Source organism: Cebus imitator, unplaced genomic scaffold (assembly GCF_001604975.1).
Source record: "Cebus imitator isolate Cc_AM_T3 unplaced genomic scaffold, Cebus_imitator-1.0 Scaffold309, whole genome shotgun sequence".
Lineage (NCBI taxonomy): Eukaryota > Metazoa > Chordata > Mammalia > Primates > Cebidae > Cebus > Cebus imitator.
The window spans coordinates 1,471,938-1,493,883 of NW_016107624.1; the positions used below are offsets into that span (position 1 = coordinate 1,471,938).

General features: G+C 39.6%; 1 protein-coding gene and 1 long non-coding RNA gene across 4 annotated transcripts in view; one reads left to right on the forward strand and one right to left on the reverse strand.

Moving 5' to 3' along the window:
* Positions 1 to 9,040, reverse strand: part of STOM (stomatin) — a 29,845-nt gene extending 20,805 nt beyond the window's left edge. Inside the window, exon 1 of the mRNA XM_017503320.2 lies at positions 8,870 to 9,040. Within this exon, the coding sequence (XP_017358809.1) occupies positions 8,870 to 8,930 (61 nt within the window). The 5' untranslated portion in view covers positions 8,931 to 9,040. The remainder of the gene's footprint in view (positions 1 to 8,869) is intronic.
* A 213-nt stretch (positions 9,041 to 9,253) lies between these two features.
* Positions 9,254 to 21,581, forward strand: LOC108285855. Of its 3 annotated transcripts, XR_005196143.1 has the most exons (4): positions 9,254 to 9,554; positions 13,915 to 14,021; positions 17,232 to 17,401; positions 21,005 to 21,581. It is a non-coding gene; the product is annotated as an uncharacterized LOC108285855 (long non-coding RNA). The 3 variants fall into 3 exon arrangements; XR_005196142.1 differs by lacking the exon at positions 17,232 to 17,401 and having other exon boundaries at positions 20,976 to 21,581; XR_001817726.2 differs by lacking the exons at positions 17,232 to 17,401; positions 21,005 to 21,581 and adding an exon at positions 14,344 to 14,448.
* Positions 21,582 to 21,946: the final 365 nt, after the last annotated feature.

Genomic DNA, 21,946 nt, shown 5'->3' on the forward strand with positions numbered 1-21,946 from the left:
CACCAGGGACCAGTTTTGTGGAAGACAATTTTTCCACAAGAAAGGGTGGGGGAGCATGGTTTGGGGATGAAACTGTTCCACCACCGATCATTAGGCATTAGATTCTCATAAGAACCATGCAACATAGATCCCTCACATGTGCAGTTCACAACACGGTTCATGCTCCTATGAGAATCTAATGTTGCTAATCTGATCGGTCTGTGGTCTGGGAGTTGGAGACCCCTGGTTTAGAGTATTTTTTTTTCTTTTATTACCAAAATGGCAGTAGAATAAGATTTTAAATAATCAAAGAAGGGTCTGAATATGGACATAAGTCTATATATACATTTGAATTTTTGTATTGAACATTCAAATTGAGCTTACTTCCAGAAAACTAACATAAATTTTCTAAAATTGCTATTTTACTTTAAAAGCAAAAGTTACTAGAAAAATTAGAAATCATAGCTCAACAAACAGAAAAAAAAATTATCTATACTTTATCTCTGGATGTTTTTTGCCTTGATATATATCTTTTAAATCTTTTCTATCCTGTTATTTTTTCAGTAATGAAAGAATGGTATACACAGTGATTTAAAATATTCTCCCTCCCACCCATGTTATAAACATTTTTTCACATCAGTACATATTCTTTATCATTATTAAAGATTAATTCCATTGTTTCATATGATGAAATTTGTTGTGTCCAAATTTCTCTCTTAGAAACTCTGCTTCATTGAATACAGTTTTAGCAATGTTTCTGTACATGCTTATTTCCTATATAAATTAATTTTTCTGAAAAGATGAAATTATACAACTCTTAAAATTCTCTCATTCTGAAGGTATCTTTTATTACTACTCCTAATAACTACCATTTATTGAATTCCTATGACATATTAGCCACATGTATTACATACCTGAGTATTTATAACATTTACAAAAATCTGTGAAGTAGGTATAAAATATACCTCCTGAAGTTCCAAAGAAATAAGGCTAAAGATCTTGTAGAAAGAAGCAAAAGAAAACCAACCAAATCATGAAACAAATGAAAAATGACAAGCTGTGTAGTAATTTTTGTTGGGTAAGTTTCTGGAAAGGCAGTAAAATGTTCTTTCCAAGATGACAACACAGGCTGATTAGTTCAGAGGGTTCTAGTTATTTCCGTTCCCCAGCAGTTGATTTACTTTCAGATGTATTAACCTTAGCACTACTGGAAATCATGTGGAGGAATAAATCCACTAATCGTTGATATAAAGTTCAAAAGATAACTGGATTTCCTTTGCCGAGAATCTGGCTGTGAGTGAGTCATAAACATTATTGTACACAAAAAGGAAAGGACGAAATACCTAAACTGCAACAGCTAATGGACACTCTTTTCCTTCTGCCTTCACACAGTGCAAATAAAACACTTCATGTTGTAAACTGAACAGCACTGCCTGGGTGGGGCAAGACAGAATGGCTGGAAATTTAGTCTCAAAAATACATGCTATTCAGTTGTAGCAGCACTTTTTAGGGGTAAAAGTAGGTCAAAATGAAAAGTCTTGGCAATTTTTGAACTTTCTTTTTAAAAACATATGTATTCAGAATGTAAGTGTTACTTTTGGCCACTATTATTCTTCATCAGAGATTCTTTATCAGGATTGGCAAACTTTTCCTGTAAAGAACCAGGAAGCAAACATTTTAGGCTTTGCAATCTGTTGCAATTACTCAACTTTACTTTTGTAGTATGAAAGCAGCCATAGGTAGTACTAATGTAAATGGCACAGCTGTTCCAATAAAATAATTTATGGAAACAAATCTGAATTTCACATAATTTTCATGTGTAATTAAAAAGCATTCTTTTGTTTTTTTAAACCATTAAAAAATATAAGAGCTATTTTATAACTTGTGGGACATATAGAAACAGAGCCAGCTAGATTTGGACCATGGACTGTTACGACTGCTGTTCCTGTTTTATGTCAGCCAACTATTTATTCGAGGAGGAAGACTTCCATAAATTAAATAATGCATTTGATCTTTCTTCCAGCTATTCAAATAAAGGTACATTTCCCAGCTTCCCAGTTTCTTTCCTTTGCTTGTTTTGAAACAAGGCCTTTATAAAGCCTGATAAACAAAAACTTACGGTGAAAATAAGCAAAAGGGTAGGTAAAATAAGTGAATATAAAGACCTCTTCAATTAATCAAACTTTTACTATAACTAAGTTTTTCAAATGACTGCGATTTTAGGAGAAAAAGACAAAGAAGGGAAGAACATTACAGAAGCGAAGGAAAATAAGAGAAATAGAGTAAAGATGGGAGAAACAAAAATGAAGACAGCATCCTACAAAGAGAAATAGAATAAATAAAGCTAGAGGTGGTCGGGTGCAGTGGCTCACACCTGTAATCCCAGCACTTTGGGAGGTAAAGGCAGGCAGATCAGGAGGTCATGAGATTGAGACCATCATGGCCAACATGGTGAAACCCCGTCTCTACCAAAATACAAAAAATTAGCCAGTGTGGTGGTGCGTGCCTGTAATCCCAGCTACTTGGGAGGCTGAGGCAGGGAAATGGCTTGAATCCAGGAGGTAGAGATTGCAGTGAGCAGAGATCATGCCACTATATTCCAGCCTGGGGACACAGCAAGACTCCATCTCAAAAAAAAAAGCTAGAGGTGAGAAAGAAGAGTTTATCACACAGTAGGGTCTCGATAAACACATGTTAAAAAAAAAATGGTGTTTAATTAGAGATCACAACTTGCAATTCATTTAAGACAGGATTTTAAAGCAAACAAGTATACATTGTAGCCTGCCTTTCAAATTATTATTTTAATTAGGCACAACTTAGTTGTTCAAATGCCGTTATCCTTAAATCTCTAGAGAAGAAATTATTCTCTGGGCTAGAGTAGCTAAAGGCCAGATGGTATCAAGTTAAAAACCATGACCAAAGACTGTAACTTTTCCTCCCTATTAAAATCCCTCTATAACTATAAGTGCTAGACCAAAAGAAATGATACCGATGAAACATTATGTGATTACAAAGCTTAATATGTGTTTACTATGAAATCCTAAGGAAAAGAAATAGACTAATACTTCTAAGATAGATTTTTAAGAAGTTGTTCTTTGCTTAGCTCAAAAAGAATAAGGAAAGTAAATAAGCAGAAATATCTCATTTCCCAAATATTTTAAGGATTTTCTGTAGTTTCCCTTCATTCAAATGTTTCAGGCCATAAAACAGGGGGAAAAAAGGTGAGAGTAACATCAATAATTTTAAATTAGGACTTCTCAGTCTTAAATAATGCTGCAAAAGCACTTTACCCTCTTAAAACAACATTTATCACACTTATTATCGTATTCAGTTGTCTGTCTTCATGAGAGTTTGGTTTTATGAAAACAGCATAGCATAATGGGTTCACAGACGGCTCTGCCACTTACTAGCTGCATGATCTTGAGAAAGTACCTTATTACTCATCTATGCCTCAGTCTACTCATCTAAACACAGGGCTAAATAAGAGTACCTTCTCAGAACTAATATGGAAGATACTTAGTGTGTAAAAGGTACTCAAAAGACATTTGTTAAATATTGTACTTGCCAGAGTTGTTGTTTCTTTGGGGGATAAGAAAAAACAAAGACTGCCTATTACATAAGACAAACTGAAATAGCAGACAGGATCCAAGAAAATAGTACAGAATCATCTCCTGTCCCAAGTAGTTGTCAGCTGCTTTCCTCAAGTGTTTTCTTTTTTAAAAAATCAGACCTTTTCTAACCGTGAGGTTAGAGAATTCAGCAAAGTAGAAAGATGGGCTGAACATGGCCCATGTCTGAAGTACCAAAACATTTATGTTCAGAAATATTGGAGAGAAAAACAATTTCATAATGGGTATTAAGTTAATTAAATTTCATCTAGGCCTGAAATACACGAAAACAGAACAAAAACCCTCCCACTTTTTATGTTTTTTTTTTTTTTTTCCCAGCTCTTTTACTTGAACATCTTCAAATTATCCACAATTAAGTTTTTCTCATATAAGTCTTTGGAGGGTAACATCATTTTCATTTAAAAATGGTTAATGGAAGCAAAAGGAAACTAGATCATAAAGTTCTCAGTTCTTCACTGTGGTTAACAGCTAAGCAGTGGCTAAAAGCTTGCATTTTGGGTATTAGATTCCAAATCTACCACTAAATCTTCTCATCAGTAAAATGAGGGAAAAGAACACTACTTATTTCACACTGCTGTTGTGAAGATAAAATGAGAAAATATGTAAAGGGCTTGATATTTAGGAAATAGTCAACAAACAGTAGGCATTATTATTACTACAACTTTAAGATTGTTATTGACAAGTTTACAGGAAGAAACTTTTTATTAAGTGAATTACCTTTTGGGATCTGGGCACCATGGAGAAAATGTCAACTAACAATCTGCTTAGGGACTCTATCTCTGGAGGAGAAACAGACTATACTTGGGGCAGTAAGTCAGAGTTCTAAACTTTCTTGGACCATCCTTCATACAAATCTCTTAAGTGATGGTAAAGTGATCTCAACCCAAATCTTTTAATTATAAATTCTACTTTCATTTCACTATATTCTACTACCTTACCATAAGTGCTCACTTTACTGGACCACAAGTTTGGTATAGTTTTCATTGTCTGAGACTTTAGGACTTTATTGGTTGCATCTTCAAGGATAATCTTCTAAAATGTGAGGCCAAATGCTTGGAGTTCAAGTTTCTTTACTAGTCCCAGCAAACAGAGAAAGGTTAAAAAAGAATGTAGCAACAACTGTGTGTCAACAGAAAATTATCTATTTAAATTAAAATTATCTATTTTAGTTATTAGCAAGTGTGTCAATAGAAAATTATCTGTTGACACACACTTCCTTCTTTCTACTAACCATGAACTCTAACTTCTCTTTCCATGCTTTAAAAAATAAAAGGAGATTTCTTACTAGGAACAATATATTATCTTGGCAACTATAACCCTTTTATTGATAATATACACCAAACAAATAGTCTATCTGTAATAACAGATAATAAACATGATGGCCATGCCCTAAAATCACAATATGGGTTATAACAAACTTAATAAAATAAACAGTTAACAGAAAAACTGTGCCACCAATATAAGGCTAAGGCAAACACTTAACAATGTTACTTATGACATGGGGATTTTTATCTCCCTGCCTGCCTCCTTTTTCTTTCAACAAACGTTTTTGTATGCCTACTATGTACTTGATACTGGGCTATTACAATGAAGAAGGACATAATCTCTGCTTTCAAAAGTGTGGTCTAAAGGCCAGACGTGGTAGCTCATGCCTGTTGTCCCAGCACTTTGGGAGGCTAAAGTGGGATTGCTTGAGTCCAGGAGTTCAAGACCAGCCTGGGCAACATAGTAAGACCCCATTTTTACAAAAAATAAAAAAATTATCTGTGTGTAGTGGCACATACCTGTAGTCCCAGCTACTCAAGGGGCTGAGGTGGGAGAATCATTTGAGGCTCCAGTAAGCTATGACTGCACCACTGCACTCTAGCCTGGGTGATAGAGTGAGACCCTGTCTCAAAAAAAAGAGGGTAGTCTAATTATGGGAGGGGAGGGGACTGATAAATATAATATTATGTAATAAACATTATGATAGGGATATGCACAGGATACCAGGCAGATGCAGAAAAAGGGTATTTACTTTTTTGTAGTTACAAGAGTTTTCAGGAAATTGCTTTTCCATGCCTTTTTAAAAAACTGATTTTTGAATCCCATCTATATCACTTTATCAACATCTTTAACTTTTTTTTCCTCAAAGCTGACTAGGAATCAGTGACTATTTTACTACGTAAAATTTATACCATCAGGTAGCACCAAAAACCTATTTAATAATAAATAAATATGCCAGTTTTTGTAGGCCTAGTCTTCCATAAATTAATTTATGACCAGTGATGGAATAACTCAGATTAATTATTGAAGAAGTTACAAAGTTCTCCCCAGTCTGACTGGCTATAACAACTGATTAAAACAATCAGTCTTATGATTCTCCTTATTTTCAGACATTCTCCCAAAGGGATTTATTTTGTTGACACGGCTCTTAATTACAATGATACATTCTTTGCAATTCACTTGCATTATTTCATTACAAAGTGAGTACACTGCCTTTAAGAAAAACTAGTCTTGCCCTCGGTCTGGTCCTATTTACCTACCTAGGATTAATTCTCAGCAAAGACATAAAGAGGCAGAGTTTAGGCTTTTATAATTCCACTGCTTCCCTCACAAGCAGCCTTCTGAAAGTTACCACTGAAGCTGTTCCTCCAAGCTTTTTTTATTTATTGTCTCTCAACTTCAGTAAAGTACTGAGGTTAGACAAGGTTCTACATTCATGGTATGCATCTCTGGGACAGGGAAAACGGTTCAGAAAATCAGATAGCTGGGGTTTGAAACCGGGCTAAAAATTTTAGAAACTGTGTGATTTGATCACTCTGAGCCTCAGTTTCCTTATTGTGAAATGGTGAATAATGGCTTTTTCCTTGTAGAGCTGTTACAGAATGCAATTAGATAATGTTTGTAAAGCACCTAAACTGTGTTTTGGTGCAGGGAAAGCATTCAATAAACTCTAATAAATTCCAGCAATGGTTTTCCTAGCAGTGCCAAATTTCTAAGGTTTATATTAAAAAAGAAAAAAGACTATGCAAAATTTTATTTGTATGTCTAATTTTTGAGAAGAAGCAGTGGTTTTCATTAGATCTTGAAAGATTTCTAAAAGTAGTTAAGGGTAGAAACAAGAAAAACCTGGAAGATAACTTGTCTGCTGCCAGGTGCGGTGGCTCATGCCTGTAATCCCAACACTTTGGGAGGCCGAGGCGGGTGGATCACGAAGTCAGGCATTCAAGGCTAGCCTGGCCAAGACAGTGAAACTCTGTCGCTACTAAAACTATACAAATTAGCTGGGCGCAGTGGCAGATGCCTGTAATCCCAGCTACTTGGGAGGCTGAGGCAGGAGAATTGCTTGAACCTGGGAGGCAGAGGTTGTAGTGAGCCAAGATTGCACCACTGCACTCTAGCCTGGGTGACAGAACGACAGAGTTAGACTCTGTCTCAAAAAAATAAATAAATAAATAAACGAACCTCATCTGTAAATAAACATTAAGTACAAAGATCATGTTTATTCCCAAAGAACTTCCTTAAGCAGATTTCCCACTGCAGTTTCCCACCAGGAGGTCAGGGTACTGAGGAATGCATGCTACACCCACGTTCTTATCTAGGAAAAGGCAACTAACTATCGAAGAGGCAGTTACCGCACAAGTTTTTCCTATTCAAGTTTTAGAATCAGTCAAATCTAGATTTAAATACAAACTATGTGACTTTAAGTAGTTTAACTTCTTTGACTATCAGTTTCATCAAGTATAATATGAGGATAAGGAAACCTAGCACATCATCTATTGTGAAGATTCAATAAAATAATATATACATAAAATATGTGGAACTGGCCGGGTGCAGTGGCTCACAACTGTAATCTCAGCACTTGGGGAGGACAAGGTGTGTGAATCACTTGAGGTCAGGAGTTTGAGACCAGCCTGACCAACATGGTGAAACCCCGTCTCCACTAAAAATACAAAATTAGCGGGGTGTGGTGGCGCATGCCTGCAATCCCAGCTATTTGGGAGGCTGAGGCAGGAGAATCACTTGAACCCAGGAGGCGGAGGTTGCAGTGAGCCAATATCACATTCCAGCCTGGGCAACAAGAGCTAAATTGTCTCAAAAAAAAAAAAAAAAAAATGTTGCACAGAGCCTGGCCTATTTAGTTTTTTGTTGTGGTTGCTGTTATTCTCATCAACTCCTCCATGTTACACTTTCCATTTGGTTAGATAATCCTTCAATGTTCTTAGCAGAGAAATAAAGATTTCTATAATTCCTTTGATGCTCCTGGGAAGGAAATGAAGACAGGGATCCCTGGGCAAGGGAAATGGAAGTTACAGGTAAGATATGTGGATAAACCTCGCTTTACAAATAATCAGAATAGATGACTTCAATGCTGTGTTCTTTGCAGGGTGCTGGAAAAACCCACCCAGCCCCCTAAATTGCTTTCACTGCCACCCTGCCTGAAATTCCATCGCTAGAAACACTGTAATTCGTCTGGATCACTAAGAGCTCCTGAGTGGATACCAGGACTCCTGGGAGGTCCACCACCTCTCTTTATTGGGACCCCGTCCCCAGAGTACCAGCTTCTCCACGGGGGAAGGAGACTGCGCCACTCGCAGCTGCTGCCTTGAAGACTAGGAAGGCAGGTTGGGGGTGCGGGTGAGGGAACTCAGGGTTCCTGGAGAGGAACAAAAGTTGGAAAGGAGAGTTCTTCAAAATGCAGAGGAAGGCTTAGGGGGGAAAATGGGGCAGAAACTGGAGCCAGAAAGAAAGGTGAGAAGAAAACCAGAGAAACTTTTTCCTTCTGTAAATCGGTCTAAGTTTCGGGAGGTGGGGTTGGGAAAGGTGGGGTTGGGGAAGGAAGGGCCGGGCCAGGGCTGAGTGGAGGAGGTGGCCTCCGAGAGGGTGAGTCGGGAAACAAGGGGAGTGGGCAAAGGGTGAGACGCGGGGTACCGGTGCCCCCCCCGCTGGCTGCCAGTTCCCTCTGCGTTTCCTCGTGTGCGTGCGTGACAGGAGACAGTGCAGCGCTGGCGAGGTGCCTGGCATCTGGCAGCTGCAAGATAACCCGAGCCCGCGCGACGGGAAACGTGCCGTTGGCACCCCGCCGCCCCTCCATCATGACCCCAGTCTGCGAAACAGGGTTCGTGATGCTGAGTTTACGAGGGACGAGCCGCGGCTTTGAGATCTCGTCCAGCCCGAAGCAGCGGAGACCGGCCTGGAGCTCGGCTGTCAGACCGCGGAGCGCACGCCGCGGGCGGGGGCTAGGTCCAAAGGGGAGGGTAAGGGGACGCGGGGCTCACCCTTGAAGGAGACGGGGAGCCGCTGGGCTTCGGAGTCCACCGTGTGCCGCTTCTCGGCCATGCTGCCCGAGACACAGTCGCACTCCCCAGTCCTCGTCGGCGAAGCCAGAGTCGCGGGGAATGCCCTGAAGAGCAGAGGGCACAAGACCGGGGTTGCCGCCCCGCCCCTCCCTAGGTACCGGCCCCCTGGAGAGTCGGCCAATCAACGCCCAGGACAGAGGAGAACACACCTCCCACTCCCCGCCCTCCGGTCCCTCCAGCGCAGCTGCTTCGCAGTCACTTCCCGCTCAGGCTGAGGGGCGTGGCCTGAAGGGCGAGATCCCCCAAGGCTTTGGGGACTAGGCCGGGCCCCTGCACCGGAAGGGAGGGCGGAAGCCAAGGGGCGTGGAGCGGGGCGTGAGAGTAGTGGGTAGGCGGCCGCGGGGGATGGCCTGAAGAAAAACTGCGAGTGAGTCGCCCCGCGGGGTAGAGGTACCTGGACCCAGGCGCCTCGTCTGGGAAGAACGAGGTTAGAAAGAACGAGTTAGAGGGAAGAAAATAGCGCCCTCTTATGACGGAGGGAGATCTGAGTTGAGGGGAGAAGGCTGAGGTGCACCGAAGTGGCGGAGGCGACGGCGCTGAGGTCAGCCTGAGCTGAGAGGGCAGGCAGATCAACCCTCAACCGAAGTGAACGAACTCGAGTGAGGTGTGTTAAGAAAAAAACAAATCAAATGTAGACATTTGGAAAAAGAGAGGAGGTCGGGCGTGATGGCTCACGCCTGTAAACCCAACACTTTGGCAGGCCGAGGCAAGTGGGTCATCTGAGGTCAGAGGTTCGAGACCAGCCTGGCTCAACTAAGAATACAAAAATTAGCCGGGCGTGGTGGCGCCCACCTGTAGTCCTAGCTACTCGGGAGGCTGAGGAAGGAGAATCACTTGAACCCGGAGGCGAAGGTTTCAGTGAGTCAAGATTGCCCCACTGCACTCCAGCCTGGGTGATGGAGACAACGTTTCAAAAAAAAAAAAAAAAAGGTCCAGGAGCAGTGGCTTATGCCTGTAATCCTAGCACTTTGAGAGGCCAAGGCACCTGAGATCGGGAGTTTGAGAGCAGCCTGATCAACATGGAAAAACCCCGTTTCTACTAAAAATACAAAATTAGCCAGGTGCGGTGGTGCATTCCTGTAATCCCAGCTACGCGGGAAGCTGAGGCAGGAGAATCACTTGAACCCGGGAGGCAGAGGTTGCCGTGAGCCGAGATGAGGGCATTGCACTCCAGCCTGGGCAACAAGACAGAAACTCCGTCTCAAAAAATAATAATAAGGAGAAGAGACTTTTATGTCTTGTAAGGGGTTACACCCTACGAGGTGGCCATTCTGCAGGCTGGGAAATGGTCAGGACCAGAGACAGACACTTAGTAAGAGGAGGGGTTGGGTTTCACCCGAGCTGTTCAGCAGCTTTAGGCTGAACAGCTTGGGTAAATATGCATATTCAGCACTGACAGGAGTAGCTATGAATATTCATACAGGTGGTCCTGACACATGCCTACTGAGCAAACGTGCATGTAACCATACAACCCATGTTCACTTTGAAGAGTTACCATTTAAATGTTAAATGCCTGGGCTACATGGTGATGTCCCCATCTATACAAAAAGTAAAAGCAATAGCCAGGTGTGGTGGTGTGCATTTGTGATCCCAGCTAGTCAGGAGGCTGGGGTGGGAGGATTGCTTGAGCCCAAGAGACGGAGGCTGCAGTGGTTTATGATCAGATCTCTGTACTCCAACCTGATAGATTGAGACCTCATTTCTAAAAAATAATAATCATACATGTATTACAGTCAGGCCCTATGTGTCAAAAGGTCTTTTCAGGACAGGAAGGTGTGCAAGTATGCAGTCTGTGTAAACTAGCCAGAGCCAGTCCGTGGTTGGTGGTCTTCCTATCAGGGGAAGATTACTGAAGTCAAGTCTCTTGTCCAAGTAAAGCTGTAGTGATGGCTGGTGGAATAAGAGTTCAGTTAATCTGCATCTGTTGGATCTGCAAATTGTTTTAATATTGCTTGTCTTAAGGCCAGTGCTTGTTTTGCTGCTAGAGAAAGAGAAAAACCTTGTGGCAGTTAGAACATAGTTTATTCTCTAAGTGAATGGATGTGTGACTTAACTTTTGCCTGCCATGACCTTAGGTATAATTTGTTTATAATTTGGTATGTTATTGCCACAGAGTCTCTTCTGTTGGTCTTATGACCTGTATTTTAATGTTAATGCTGGTCAGCTGTCTGTCTAAACTCCAATAGGGAGAAGGTATGATAGGTGTGTCTGACCTGTCCTGTCATTGGCTGGGAATTCAGTTTTAAAGTTTTCTAGAGTCCTCTTGGCCGCAAGGAAGTTCATACAGTCGGTGAGGTCAATTATTCAAACAAAATCCATTTGGAGCGTCTTCCATGTGGCAGGGGGTGTGCTCCTTGTTGGGGATGCATTGGGCAAGCGCCTCGTGGAGCTTACCTTATGTTCTAGTGAGGAGATGGGCAACAAACAAGTAAGTGAATCATTACACATGGTGAAGGGAGCTGTGGAAGGAATGGAATATTCAGAGAACAGCAAAGGTTAGGACAGGGGAACACCTCTGTAAGGAAGTGGCTTTGAGATGTCACCTGAGAAATGGGAAGGAGCCAGCCTGGGAAAGGGGAATAAGCAGTGCAGGCGGTGGGAAAGGCTATCCCAGGCAGAGGGAAAAGCATGATGCAGAGACATTCCCAACCTTAAGCCTCTTGGGTTGTGGCTGAAGACCTCACATCTGGAAACCAGGCTGTGTTTGAATTAGAATTGTTCTATTACACAATGTTCAAAGTATGTTAATGTACACAAGGTGCACTTTTAGAAACATTCAATTTTGAAAAAAGTACAGATTCACAGGTAGTTGCAAAGACAGTATAGAGAGGTCACATGTCCCCTCTACCCAGTTTCCCCCAATAGTTACATCTTACTTAACTAGAGTACCAAACCAAGAAACTGACAGTGGCACAAAATGTGTTTATAGTTCTGTGCCATTTTGACACATGTAGATTGATATAACCACAGCAACTGTTACAGAACTATTCTATCACCACAAAGATCTCTCTCAAGAGGAGCACTTTTTTCTTCTTTTTTAATGTGCTCAGTAGTTGGCTGTGTTCTACCCAACACCATGTAGTACTTAGGTCATATCAAATGGCAGACTTTCTCTCTGCTTTTATAGTTCTAGAGCTTTGTGACTATTGGGACGGAAACTGGAGGAGACACAACAGGTGTTAAGAGAGGCATTAAGATGATCTTTGCTCCTGGAACAGGCTACAGTGTGTGATCAAAACCTGACTCAGAGCTCACAAGTATTCTGGTCAAATACTGGCCAAGAACTGTTTGTATTCCTGCGGCAGAGTGCAGCTTGTGCAGTCACTTTCTTTATTAGCCTTCTGGAGAAGATAAGGAGGGGAGTACTGTATTTAATGATCCCTTCTTTCTAAATCATCCCTGAGAAAGTCCATAGCTTCATTTTTTCCATTCTGTAATGAATAAGCCCTCAAGGCATGAACTTCCCGTTTATCCTGTCGTTCCCAGGAAAGAGGAGCAAATGCACAAGAAGCTAATTAAACCCTTCACTAGAGGAGGCCTTGATTACAAATAGCATATTGTGAAAAAGAATTTAGGTTTCACTTTTGTTGGAAAGGAAAATGGTATTTCAAAATGAATTTAATGTCTGTACCCCTATCAGTTACTTAAGCCCAAGTCTGAAGACAATGCTGTGTCCCTTTTGGAGAATTACAAGTGCCTCCCTTTGGGACAGAGACTTTGGTGAATACTTGTTGGCTCTGGTTTGAGATTGCATCAGTTCTAAAACTAATTCCTGGCCCTAAACTAAGACGCAGCTTTGACTTGATTTGTAAACTGCTTTTAGAATAGAGTTTCCAATTTTTGATTAAAATATGCTTACTTTCACTTGTCCATGAAATTGGTGTATTCTGGCTTTCTCATGCATATTCTGTATAAATGCATTGATTAAATGTACTTTAAAAAATTTCTCACTGTTAAGATTAGAAAAAAAATAGCGCATCACTTTCTCCTTTTGGAGGATTTTTAATCTTAAAATTTCTCCCAGTAATGATTAGAAGTTAGAATGATTATTTTTAAAGAACGTTATGGCAGGGCTCAGTGGCTCACGCTTGTAATCCCGGAACTTTGAGAGGCTAAGGTAGGCAGATCACTTGAAGTCAGGAGTTTGAGACCAGCCTGAGTAACATGGTGAAACCCCATCTCTACTGAAAATAAAAAAAATTAGCCAGGCATGGTGGCACATACTTGTAATCCCTGCTACTTGGGAGGTTGAGGCAGGAGAATTCTTGAACCTGGGAAGTGGAGGTTGCAGTGAGCACAGATTGCGCCACTGCACGCCAGCTTAGGCGACAGAATGAGATGCATCTCAAAAAATAAAATAAATAAATAACATTGTACTTTTAAAATGGAGACATAAAATTGTGAGTACTTTGAAGAGAGAATTACGTATTACCTCTAACAAAATTGCTATTACAGTTTTGGTGAATTTTTCCCCAATTGTTATTTAAAGGATACTTATATATTGTTTGAAAATCAGAGTAGATGTTCCATATTTCTTTATGTTTCATTTTGCTGTTATTTGCCAAGCATATTCAGGGTACCAAATTAAGTATTGATTGATGGTAACAGTGATAACATTAAGACGTGGAGATCAGGTTAAAGACAGATATGCACCATGAATCCATAATTGAGTAAGTCAGAAGGAAATTTAATTAGCCTTTTTCCTGTGTCCATTGCAGTGCTTTAATAAGAACAACAGAGAAGTCTTTTTTTTTTTTTCTTTTAATTTGCTAATCCGGGATGTTCTCAATGCTTTTATGGACGTCAGCTAGCTAAATACCTTGAGAGAATAGCAATACCATCAAGTTACATCTGTCTGTGACATTTTCTCTATGATGGGACTAACAAATTTGATCTGTATTAACTGATTTTAATATGTATTAACTCACACTTTTTGCACTACAACAAGATTTTTGTCTTCTTAGCTCTTCTCTTCTTCAGGAAATTACTCCAGGATTTGAATCGTCACAAGAGATTCACCAGAGGATTTTATACACTTGGGCTGTGGCAGCAGATTATACCACAACACCAGGTAAGACACCAGGAGTTCAGATCCTCAGGACTTATGAAAATAAAAAGCATTACTGTAATATTGGTGTTATTTATTAGAGTTATCTATGAAAATAATCTTATTAATCTGCTTTTTTATTAGTTCACTCAGCAAATATTTACTGCATACTAACTACATACCAGGCATTGCTCTAGGTGTTTGGGCCACATCAGTGACCAAAAAAGACCAAAATTCTTATCCTCATAGATCTTACATTCTAGTATTCCTTTCCACGTGCATTAGTTGCTAGGGTTTCCACCACAGACTGGGTAGCTTAAGCAGCAGGAATTAATTTGTTTTACAGTTCTGGAGGCTAGAAGAAGTACAAGATCAAGATGTTAGCAGGGTTGGCTTCTCCTCAGCACCATGAAGGAAGGGTCTGTTCCAGGCCTGTGGCTGTGACTTGTAGATAAATGTCTTCTTCCTGTGTCTTGACGCTGTTTTTCCTTTGTATGTCTGTGTCCAAATTTCCTCTCCTTAGAAGGACACCAGTCATATTCAATTAGGGTCCATCCTAATGACTTCATTTTAACTTAAGTACCTCTTTAAACATCCTGTATCCCAAGATACTCACATGCTGAGATATATGGGGTTAGGACTTCAACGTGTGAATTTTGGGGAAACTCAGCCCATAATATCACACATGACTACTGTGTATCCATATCTTTGTATTGCCTATTTTCTCCTATCCACATCCCTGAGATATCCAAAGCCATTTATGTTTACTTGCAAAATGTGTCCCGTGACCTGTGATTATGAGTGATTATTTTTCTAGGTATGACTTATTATTTTAAAATTTTTACTTTTTTTTTTTTTTTTTTTTTGAGACGGAGTCTTGCTCTGTCGCCAGGCTGGAGTGCAGTGGCGCAATCTCGGCTCACTGCAACCTCCGCCTCCTGGGTTCAAGTGCCTCAGCCTCCCGAGTAGCTGGGACTACAGGCACGTGCCACCACACCTGGCTAATTTTTGTATTTTTAGTAGAGACGGGGTTTCATCATGGCGAGAGTGGTCTCGATTTCTTGACCTAGTGATCCGCCCGCCTCAGCCTCCCAAAGTGCTGGGATTATAGTCGTGAGCCACCCCGCCCGGCTAAAATTTTACTTTTTAATTAACAGATAATAGAAGTATCCAGCCTGGCCAACATGGCAAAACCCCAACTCTAATGAAAATACAAAAATTAGCCAGGCGTGGTGGCAGTCCCCTGTAATCCCAGCTATTTGGGAGGTTCAGGCAGGAGAATCTCTTGAATCCAGGAGGCAGAGGTTGCAGTGAGCCAAGATTGCACCACTGTGCTCTAGCCTGGGCGACAGAGAGAGACTATCTTAAAAAAAAATAGAGGTATACATTTGGGTGCACACGTGATAATTGAGTATATTTGTATAATTTGTAAAGGTCAAATAAGTGTAATTGGGATATCTATCACCTTGTTTATCTTTTATTTATGTTAGAAACATTTGAATTATTCTCTTCTAGCTATTTTGAAATATATAAGACATAATTTTTTTTTTTTTTTTTTTTTTTTTAAAGACTGGGTTTCACCATGTTGGTCAGGCTGGTCTTGAACTCCCGACCTCTGGTGATCCACCCGCCTTGGCCTCCAAAGTGCTTGGATAAGACATAATTTTTAAGCTATACTAGAAAGTTCTTGGTTAGGAAGGATTATTCTACTTGGAATGATGCTTCATCTAGTGTTCACCATATTCTACTACTTTTCTTAAAGTTTTAAAAATGAATTAAGGGGAACTATGTTGAAGAAGGGTCCTTTATTTAACAGTTAGGTTGTTACAGAGCACTATGGATTCGTAGTAAAAAAAAAAAAATTGTGTCAAATATCATATGTGAGAGGAAAGAGTGATCTATATAAGACATTACTTTTAGTAATTCAATAAATAACATTACCTTCATTTACTGTCACCACCAGTTATGATGTACTTTTATCCCGTGAGGAGACTGAGAGTGAGTTTAGTCATTTACCCAAAATTTCACAGATCTTGGTGAAGCACAGGTCAGTGGTGTAGATATTGTTTGCCCTACATATACTGTGTAACTCCTGAATTTGAGCTTTTAATCATTCATAGCAAAAATAGACAAAAAGACGCAAACTTGTCCTGATGCATTTTTCAGGTATGAACACAAGTAAGCGTATACCTAATTGGGTACTGAAGTTTCCCTTCAATTTTGGTGCATTTTAATCTTTATTTTATATTAAAATGTTACCAACAGAGATAATTCAGTATTTGTATCATTGTTAATATGTTGTGTCAAAATGTGTCTGTCCATCTCGGATAGTAAATTTATAAATGACAGGACTTAATCCACAACCAAATCAGAATATTATAGTTTATTTCATGTGTATCTTGAATTAAATAGGAACAATTAAATAACTGTTAAAAAGTTTGGACTTTCCTCTTTGTAGTTTTAAAACATAATTTTTGTTTTTCTCTTGTACAACCTGAATGGGGCAGTTCGACTGCTTGGAGACATCAGGAAAGGCTTCCAGGGAAGGCTGAATTTTGTAGGATAAATATGGGTTAGAACAGGGTACTTCAGGAATACAGAAAAGTCCTTGAAAATGCATAGGGGTATGCCAGAGCTTGATATTTTTGGTTAAATGTAAGTAGTAACATATGCAGGCTGTGGTGTTGAGAAATGACAGTGGATTAAAAGGCTAGCCCAGATTTAAAAGGTAACTGAAGCTGCTCAAAGAGCTTAACCATGGGAGTGGAATGAACATATTGGATTTATCAAAATATTATATAATAGACAATCTAAATGGGCTTGTATCTATTAAATAATTGAATTAATAATAAGTATAATTTCTAGAACAGAGAGCACCAAGCCCAGATTTGCTCACGGGCAAATCCTACCAAATGTTTAAGAAAAATATTATACCAATGCTCTACAATCTTTTGGAAGATAGAAGCAGAGGAAACACTTCCTAACTCATTTTATGAGGCCATAATTATTTTAATACCTAATACCAAAATCAGACAAAGATATTAGAAAAAAAGAAAACTACAGACCAATATGTCTCATGAACATAGATGCAAAAGTCCTCAACAAAATATTAGCAAATTTAATCCAATGATATATAAAGGAAACTATGCATTATGACCAAGTGCAATTTATTCTAATAATGCAAAGCTGGTTCAACATTTGAAAATCAATTAATGTAATCTGTCATATCAACAGGCTAAAGAAGAAAAATCACGTGATCATATCAATAGATGCAGAAAAAACTTCTGACAAAAACCAGCTCTTATTTACTGTCAGAACTCTCAGCAAACTACTAATAGAAGGGAACTTACTCAACTTGATAAAGAACATGTGCAAACATCTTTCAGCTAACATGGTACTTAATGGTAAGAAATTGAAGCTTTCCCGCTAAGATCAGGAACAAGTCAAGATGTCTCTTTACACCAACCCGTTTCAACATCATATTTATTGGAAGGCCTAGCTAATGCAATATGACAAGAAAAGGAAGTAAAAAGTATACAGATTAGGAAGAAGAAAATAGAATTGCCTTTGTTTGCAGATGACATGATTGTCTATGTAGAAAATCTGAAAGAATTGACCAAAAAAAAAAAAAACCCTCCTGGAGCTAATAAGCAATTATAACAAGGTGGCAAAAGTTAATTGCTTTCCTATATGCCAGCAACAAACAAATGGGATTCGAAATGAAAACAACATCCCATTTACAATAGTGCCCCCAAATTAAATTCTTAGGCATAAAACTAACAAAAATAGACAAGACCTTTATGAGGGAAGTTATAAAATTCTGATGAAGAAATAAAAATCCAAGTAAATGGAGAGAGATTCCATGTATATAGATAGGAAGACTCAGCATTATCAAGATGTCACTTCTTCCCAACTTGATGTATAGATCCAAGGCAAACCCAATCAAAATCCCAGAAAATAATTTCCTGGATATCAACAAACTGATTAAGCTTATAAGGACTGCAAATGGTTTGGGTTCTTTACTTGCAGGATGACTGTATCAGTCAGGATACAGTCAGAACAACAGAAACCACACTTGGTATTTCTTTTTTTTTTTCTGCGTAGAGTCTTGCTCTGTCTTCAGGCTGGAGTGCAGCGGTAAGATCTCGGCTCACTGCAACATCCGCCTCCTGGGTTCAAGCGATTCCCCTGCCTCAGCCTCCCCAGTAGCTGGGACTACAGGTGTGTGCCACTACACCTGGCTGGTTTTTTGTATTTTAGTAGAGAAGGGGTTTCACCACGTTGGCTAGGATGGTCTCGATCTCCTGACCTTGTGGTCCACCCGCCTTGGCCTCCCAAAGTGTTGGGATTACAGGCGTGAGCCACTGCGCCCGGCCTATACTTGGTATTTCCACAGAGATAATTCAATATAAGAAATTGGCTAAGGAGTTTTGGGGAACCAAAAAAGCAAAAAAAAAAAAAAAAAAAAAAAAAAAAAAAAAAAAAACAAAAAAAAAAAAAAGCAAAAAAAAAAAAAAAGTTGAGGGGGCAGATATTGAACTAATATAGATACAGTAACTATAAAAAAAAAAAAAAAGTTGAGGGGGCAGATATTGAACTAATATAGATACAGTAACTATAGGAGGAAGCTACCACTCCTAGGGTTGAGGACACAAAAGGAAGTTTGCACAAAAGGAAACTTAAAAGAGAGGCATTTCAGACTTCTGAGGAGGGGCCACTGCCTAACTCTTGCTGGCATCATTGGATGAGGCATGTTGAGGCTGGTTTTAGGAATTCCAAAAAAGTTGAATATTATAAATGATAGCCACTTGTCAGGAAGGAAGCATGTCCTATCTCACTCTTTCTGCCTTGAAGAACTAATAGGAAACCAACTGGCAAAGTGGAAATATAGTTCTCATAGTCCCAGCCTTGTTGTCATAAAGAAGAGTTACATTTGTGAGTTTGGACTGAGAGACAATGGCATAACAACTGGGACAGCTCATTACTTTGCTTATTCAATATTCATACACAACTTTCTCTGTATATTTGAGCTTCCCATACAGCAATTTAAAAATGGCAGCTTTTTCTTTAACAAGATACAGCTATCCTTTGTACAAATTGACACTCTCAGCCAGGCGCAGAGACTCATGCCTGGAATCCCAGCACTGTGGGAGGCCGAGGCAGGTGGATCACTTGAGTGCAGAAGTTCGAGACCAGTCTGGGCAACATGACGATATCCCATCTCTACTAAAAATAAAAAAAATTAGCTGGGTGTAGGGGCGCATGCCTGTAATCCCAGCTATTCAGTAGGCTGAGGCACAAGAATAGCTTGAACCTGGGAGGTGGAGATTGCAGTGAGCTGAAATCTTGCCACTGCACTCCAGCCTGGGTGACAGAATGAAACTCAAAAAAATAAATAATTAAAAATAAATAAATTGACATTCTTACCCTTTCTCCGTAAAGAGATGATCCCAAATGTCATTACGTTAATCTCTGGACTGTGTGTTAAGTACTCCTCAATTCAATAAAGTCCCTTATGAACCTTCTATAACCTAAAGATGAAATTAACAATTACCATTAATTTTTAAAATTACAGTGGGAATGGAAAAGACAAATTTGTTAATATATACAGAAATACATAAACATATATATACATTAAGCAAGTAAGAGATAATGCTTAGTTATTAGTCCTTATTTCTGTCTAGTCATGAGCCTGCTGTTAGTGTCCCTTCCTCCCCAGCTCATTTCATGCTTCCTGTACTCTGAGCCAGCATATACCAAGTGGTGTGATCCACACTGTCATTCCTGAAGGGTCTGAATCTTCAGTGGTCCTGTCTTTCTTGGTTATTATAGTTTTTTAAATTAACTTTTACTATCAGCAGCGGGAACACAGGGGTGCCATGTTGTCATGAATGGCAGCATCCCCATATATAGTCCTTTTTGGTTTCACTTTGTAGCAGCAACCCAGTCTTTCTTTAGTTGTCAGGATCTATCACTCCAGCCAGTAATTCCGTTTTTGTCCATTGGTTCAGTTGCATATGGAATCTAAAACGGCCATTTAACTGTTAGAAACTCAATGGAAGCATTCTCTCTTGGGAATTAAACAGAATTCAAGTTATGAGAAGCAGAATTCTGTGAAGAAGTGTAATAATGAGAGAAGCCACTTTCCCTTCTACTTCTTGACTATGGACCTGTGTGTTGTGGCTTTGGGAGAAATAGTGCCATACATTAGTCAATGACTAAAAGCATATATTGTTCTTTGAAAACAGAGTTCCAACCTTACAAAATGTTTCTCAGCTCACGTTGTAACTGAGTCTTTAGTAGGCCATCCCATTGTTTTATCAGGCCAGATACTTTTAGATGGTGGGATATGCAGTAAGACTACTTATTTCCATAATTTGCAAACTCTAATTACACTTCTAAGATGTGTTCCTTAGAAGATGTGTTGAGTAGGATACCATGATACTGAGTAAGAAATTATGTGGTGGTGCTGGCAGAAACGCAATAGGCAGAAAAGGCAAATCAATACACAGAATAAGTGTCTATTCTAGCACAAACAAATGGCTTTGATTTCCATGATGGAAGGGGTGCCTTATAATCAACCTATCAACACACAGTTGCCTGATCCCCTTGGGAAATGGTGCCATATTGGGGACTTACAGTTTAGATTCTGCTCTTGATAATATGGGCACTCAACTATGCCAACAGTCATATTAGCATGGTGAGCACTTTGTTGGGTCTGTGCTTCATCTCTGCCACTATGGCCATTTTGTATACCAGCCCATTAACACAGAAGATGAGGAAGGATGCTGACTGATAGTTCCAGAACCAGTCACTTTGTTCACCTCTATTATTGAGGCCTCCTCTACAGTGGCTGTATCTTGGTAAGCACTCACACAAATTCCTTCACATTTAGTGCTCATTCTGAAAGATCTGTGCATGTGTCTCTTCTTTAGTCTTCCTTGCTATCAGTCTTGTTCTTTTCCATTTCGTGACCAGGTGACCAAAGCATTATTCACTGTCCACAGATGAGTGTACACCTGTACCACAAGCTACTCCTCCTTCCTGGCTGAGAGGACCTCAAGGTGTACTGCTAAAACTTCTGCCCTCTGGGAGTTTCTTCACCGTTTCCCTTCAGCAGCATCTTTGAGTGAGTATACTGGTACTAGTGTCATGTGGACACCCTTCTGTAAACCAGGCCCAAGTTGGTTTAAATTTTTTTTTAATTTTTCATTTAGAAAATTTTAAATTGACACATAATAATTGTTCATATTTATGAGGTACATAGCTATGTTGTGATACATACAATGGATAGTGATCAAATCAGGGTAATTAGCATATCCATCACCTCAAACATTTATCATTTCTTTGTGTTGGGAACATTCAATATCCTTTTTCTAGCTATTTGAAACTATAAGATACTGTTAATTATAGTTATTCCATAGTAGTATAGAACACTGTAACTTATTTCTCCTATCCATTTGTATCCTTTAACAAATCTCTATTTCCCTCTTCCCCCTACTCTTCTCAGCCTTTAGTATCCTTTATTCTACTTTTTACTTCTATGAGATCAGCTTTTTTTAGCTTCCACATATGAGTGAGAACATGCAGTATTTGACTTTCTGTTCCTGGCTTATTTTGCTTAATATAACGTCCTCCATTTCCATCCATGTTGCCCTGAATTACAGGATTTTATTCTTTATTATGGCTGAATAGTACTCCATTGTATATTTATATACCACATTTTTCTTATTCATCCATCTGTTGTTGGACACATAGGTTGATTCCATATCTTGGCTCTCATGATAATGCTGAAGTAAACATAGGGATGCAGGTTTCTCTTCAATATGTTGATTTCCTTTCCTTTGGATAAATACCCAGTAGAGGAATTTCTGCATCATATTGTGGCTCTACTTGTAGTCTTTTGAGGAACCTCCAGACCGTTCTTCCTACTGGCTGTACTAGTTTAC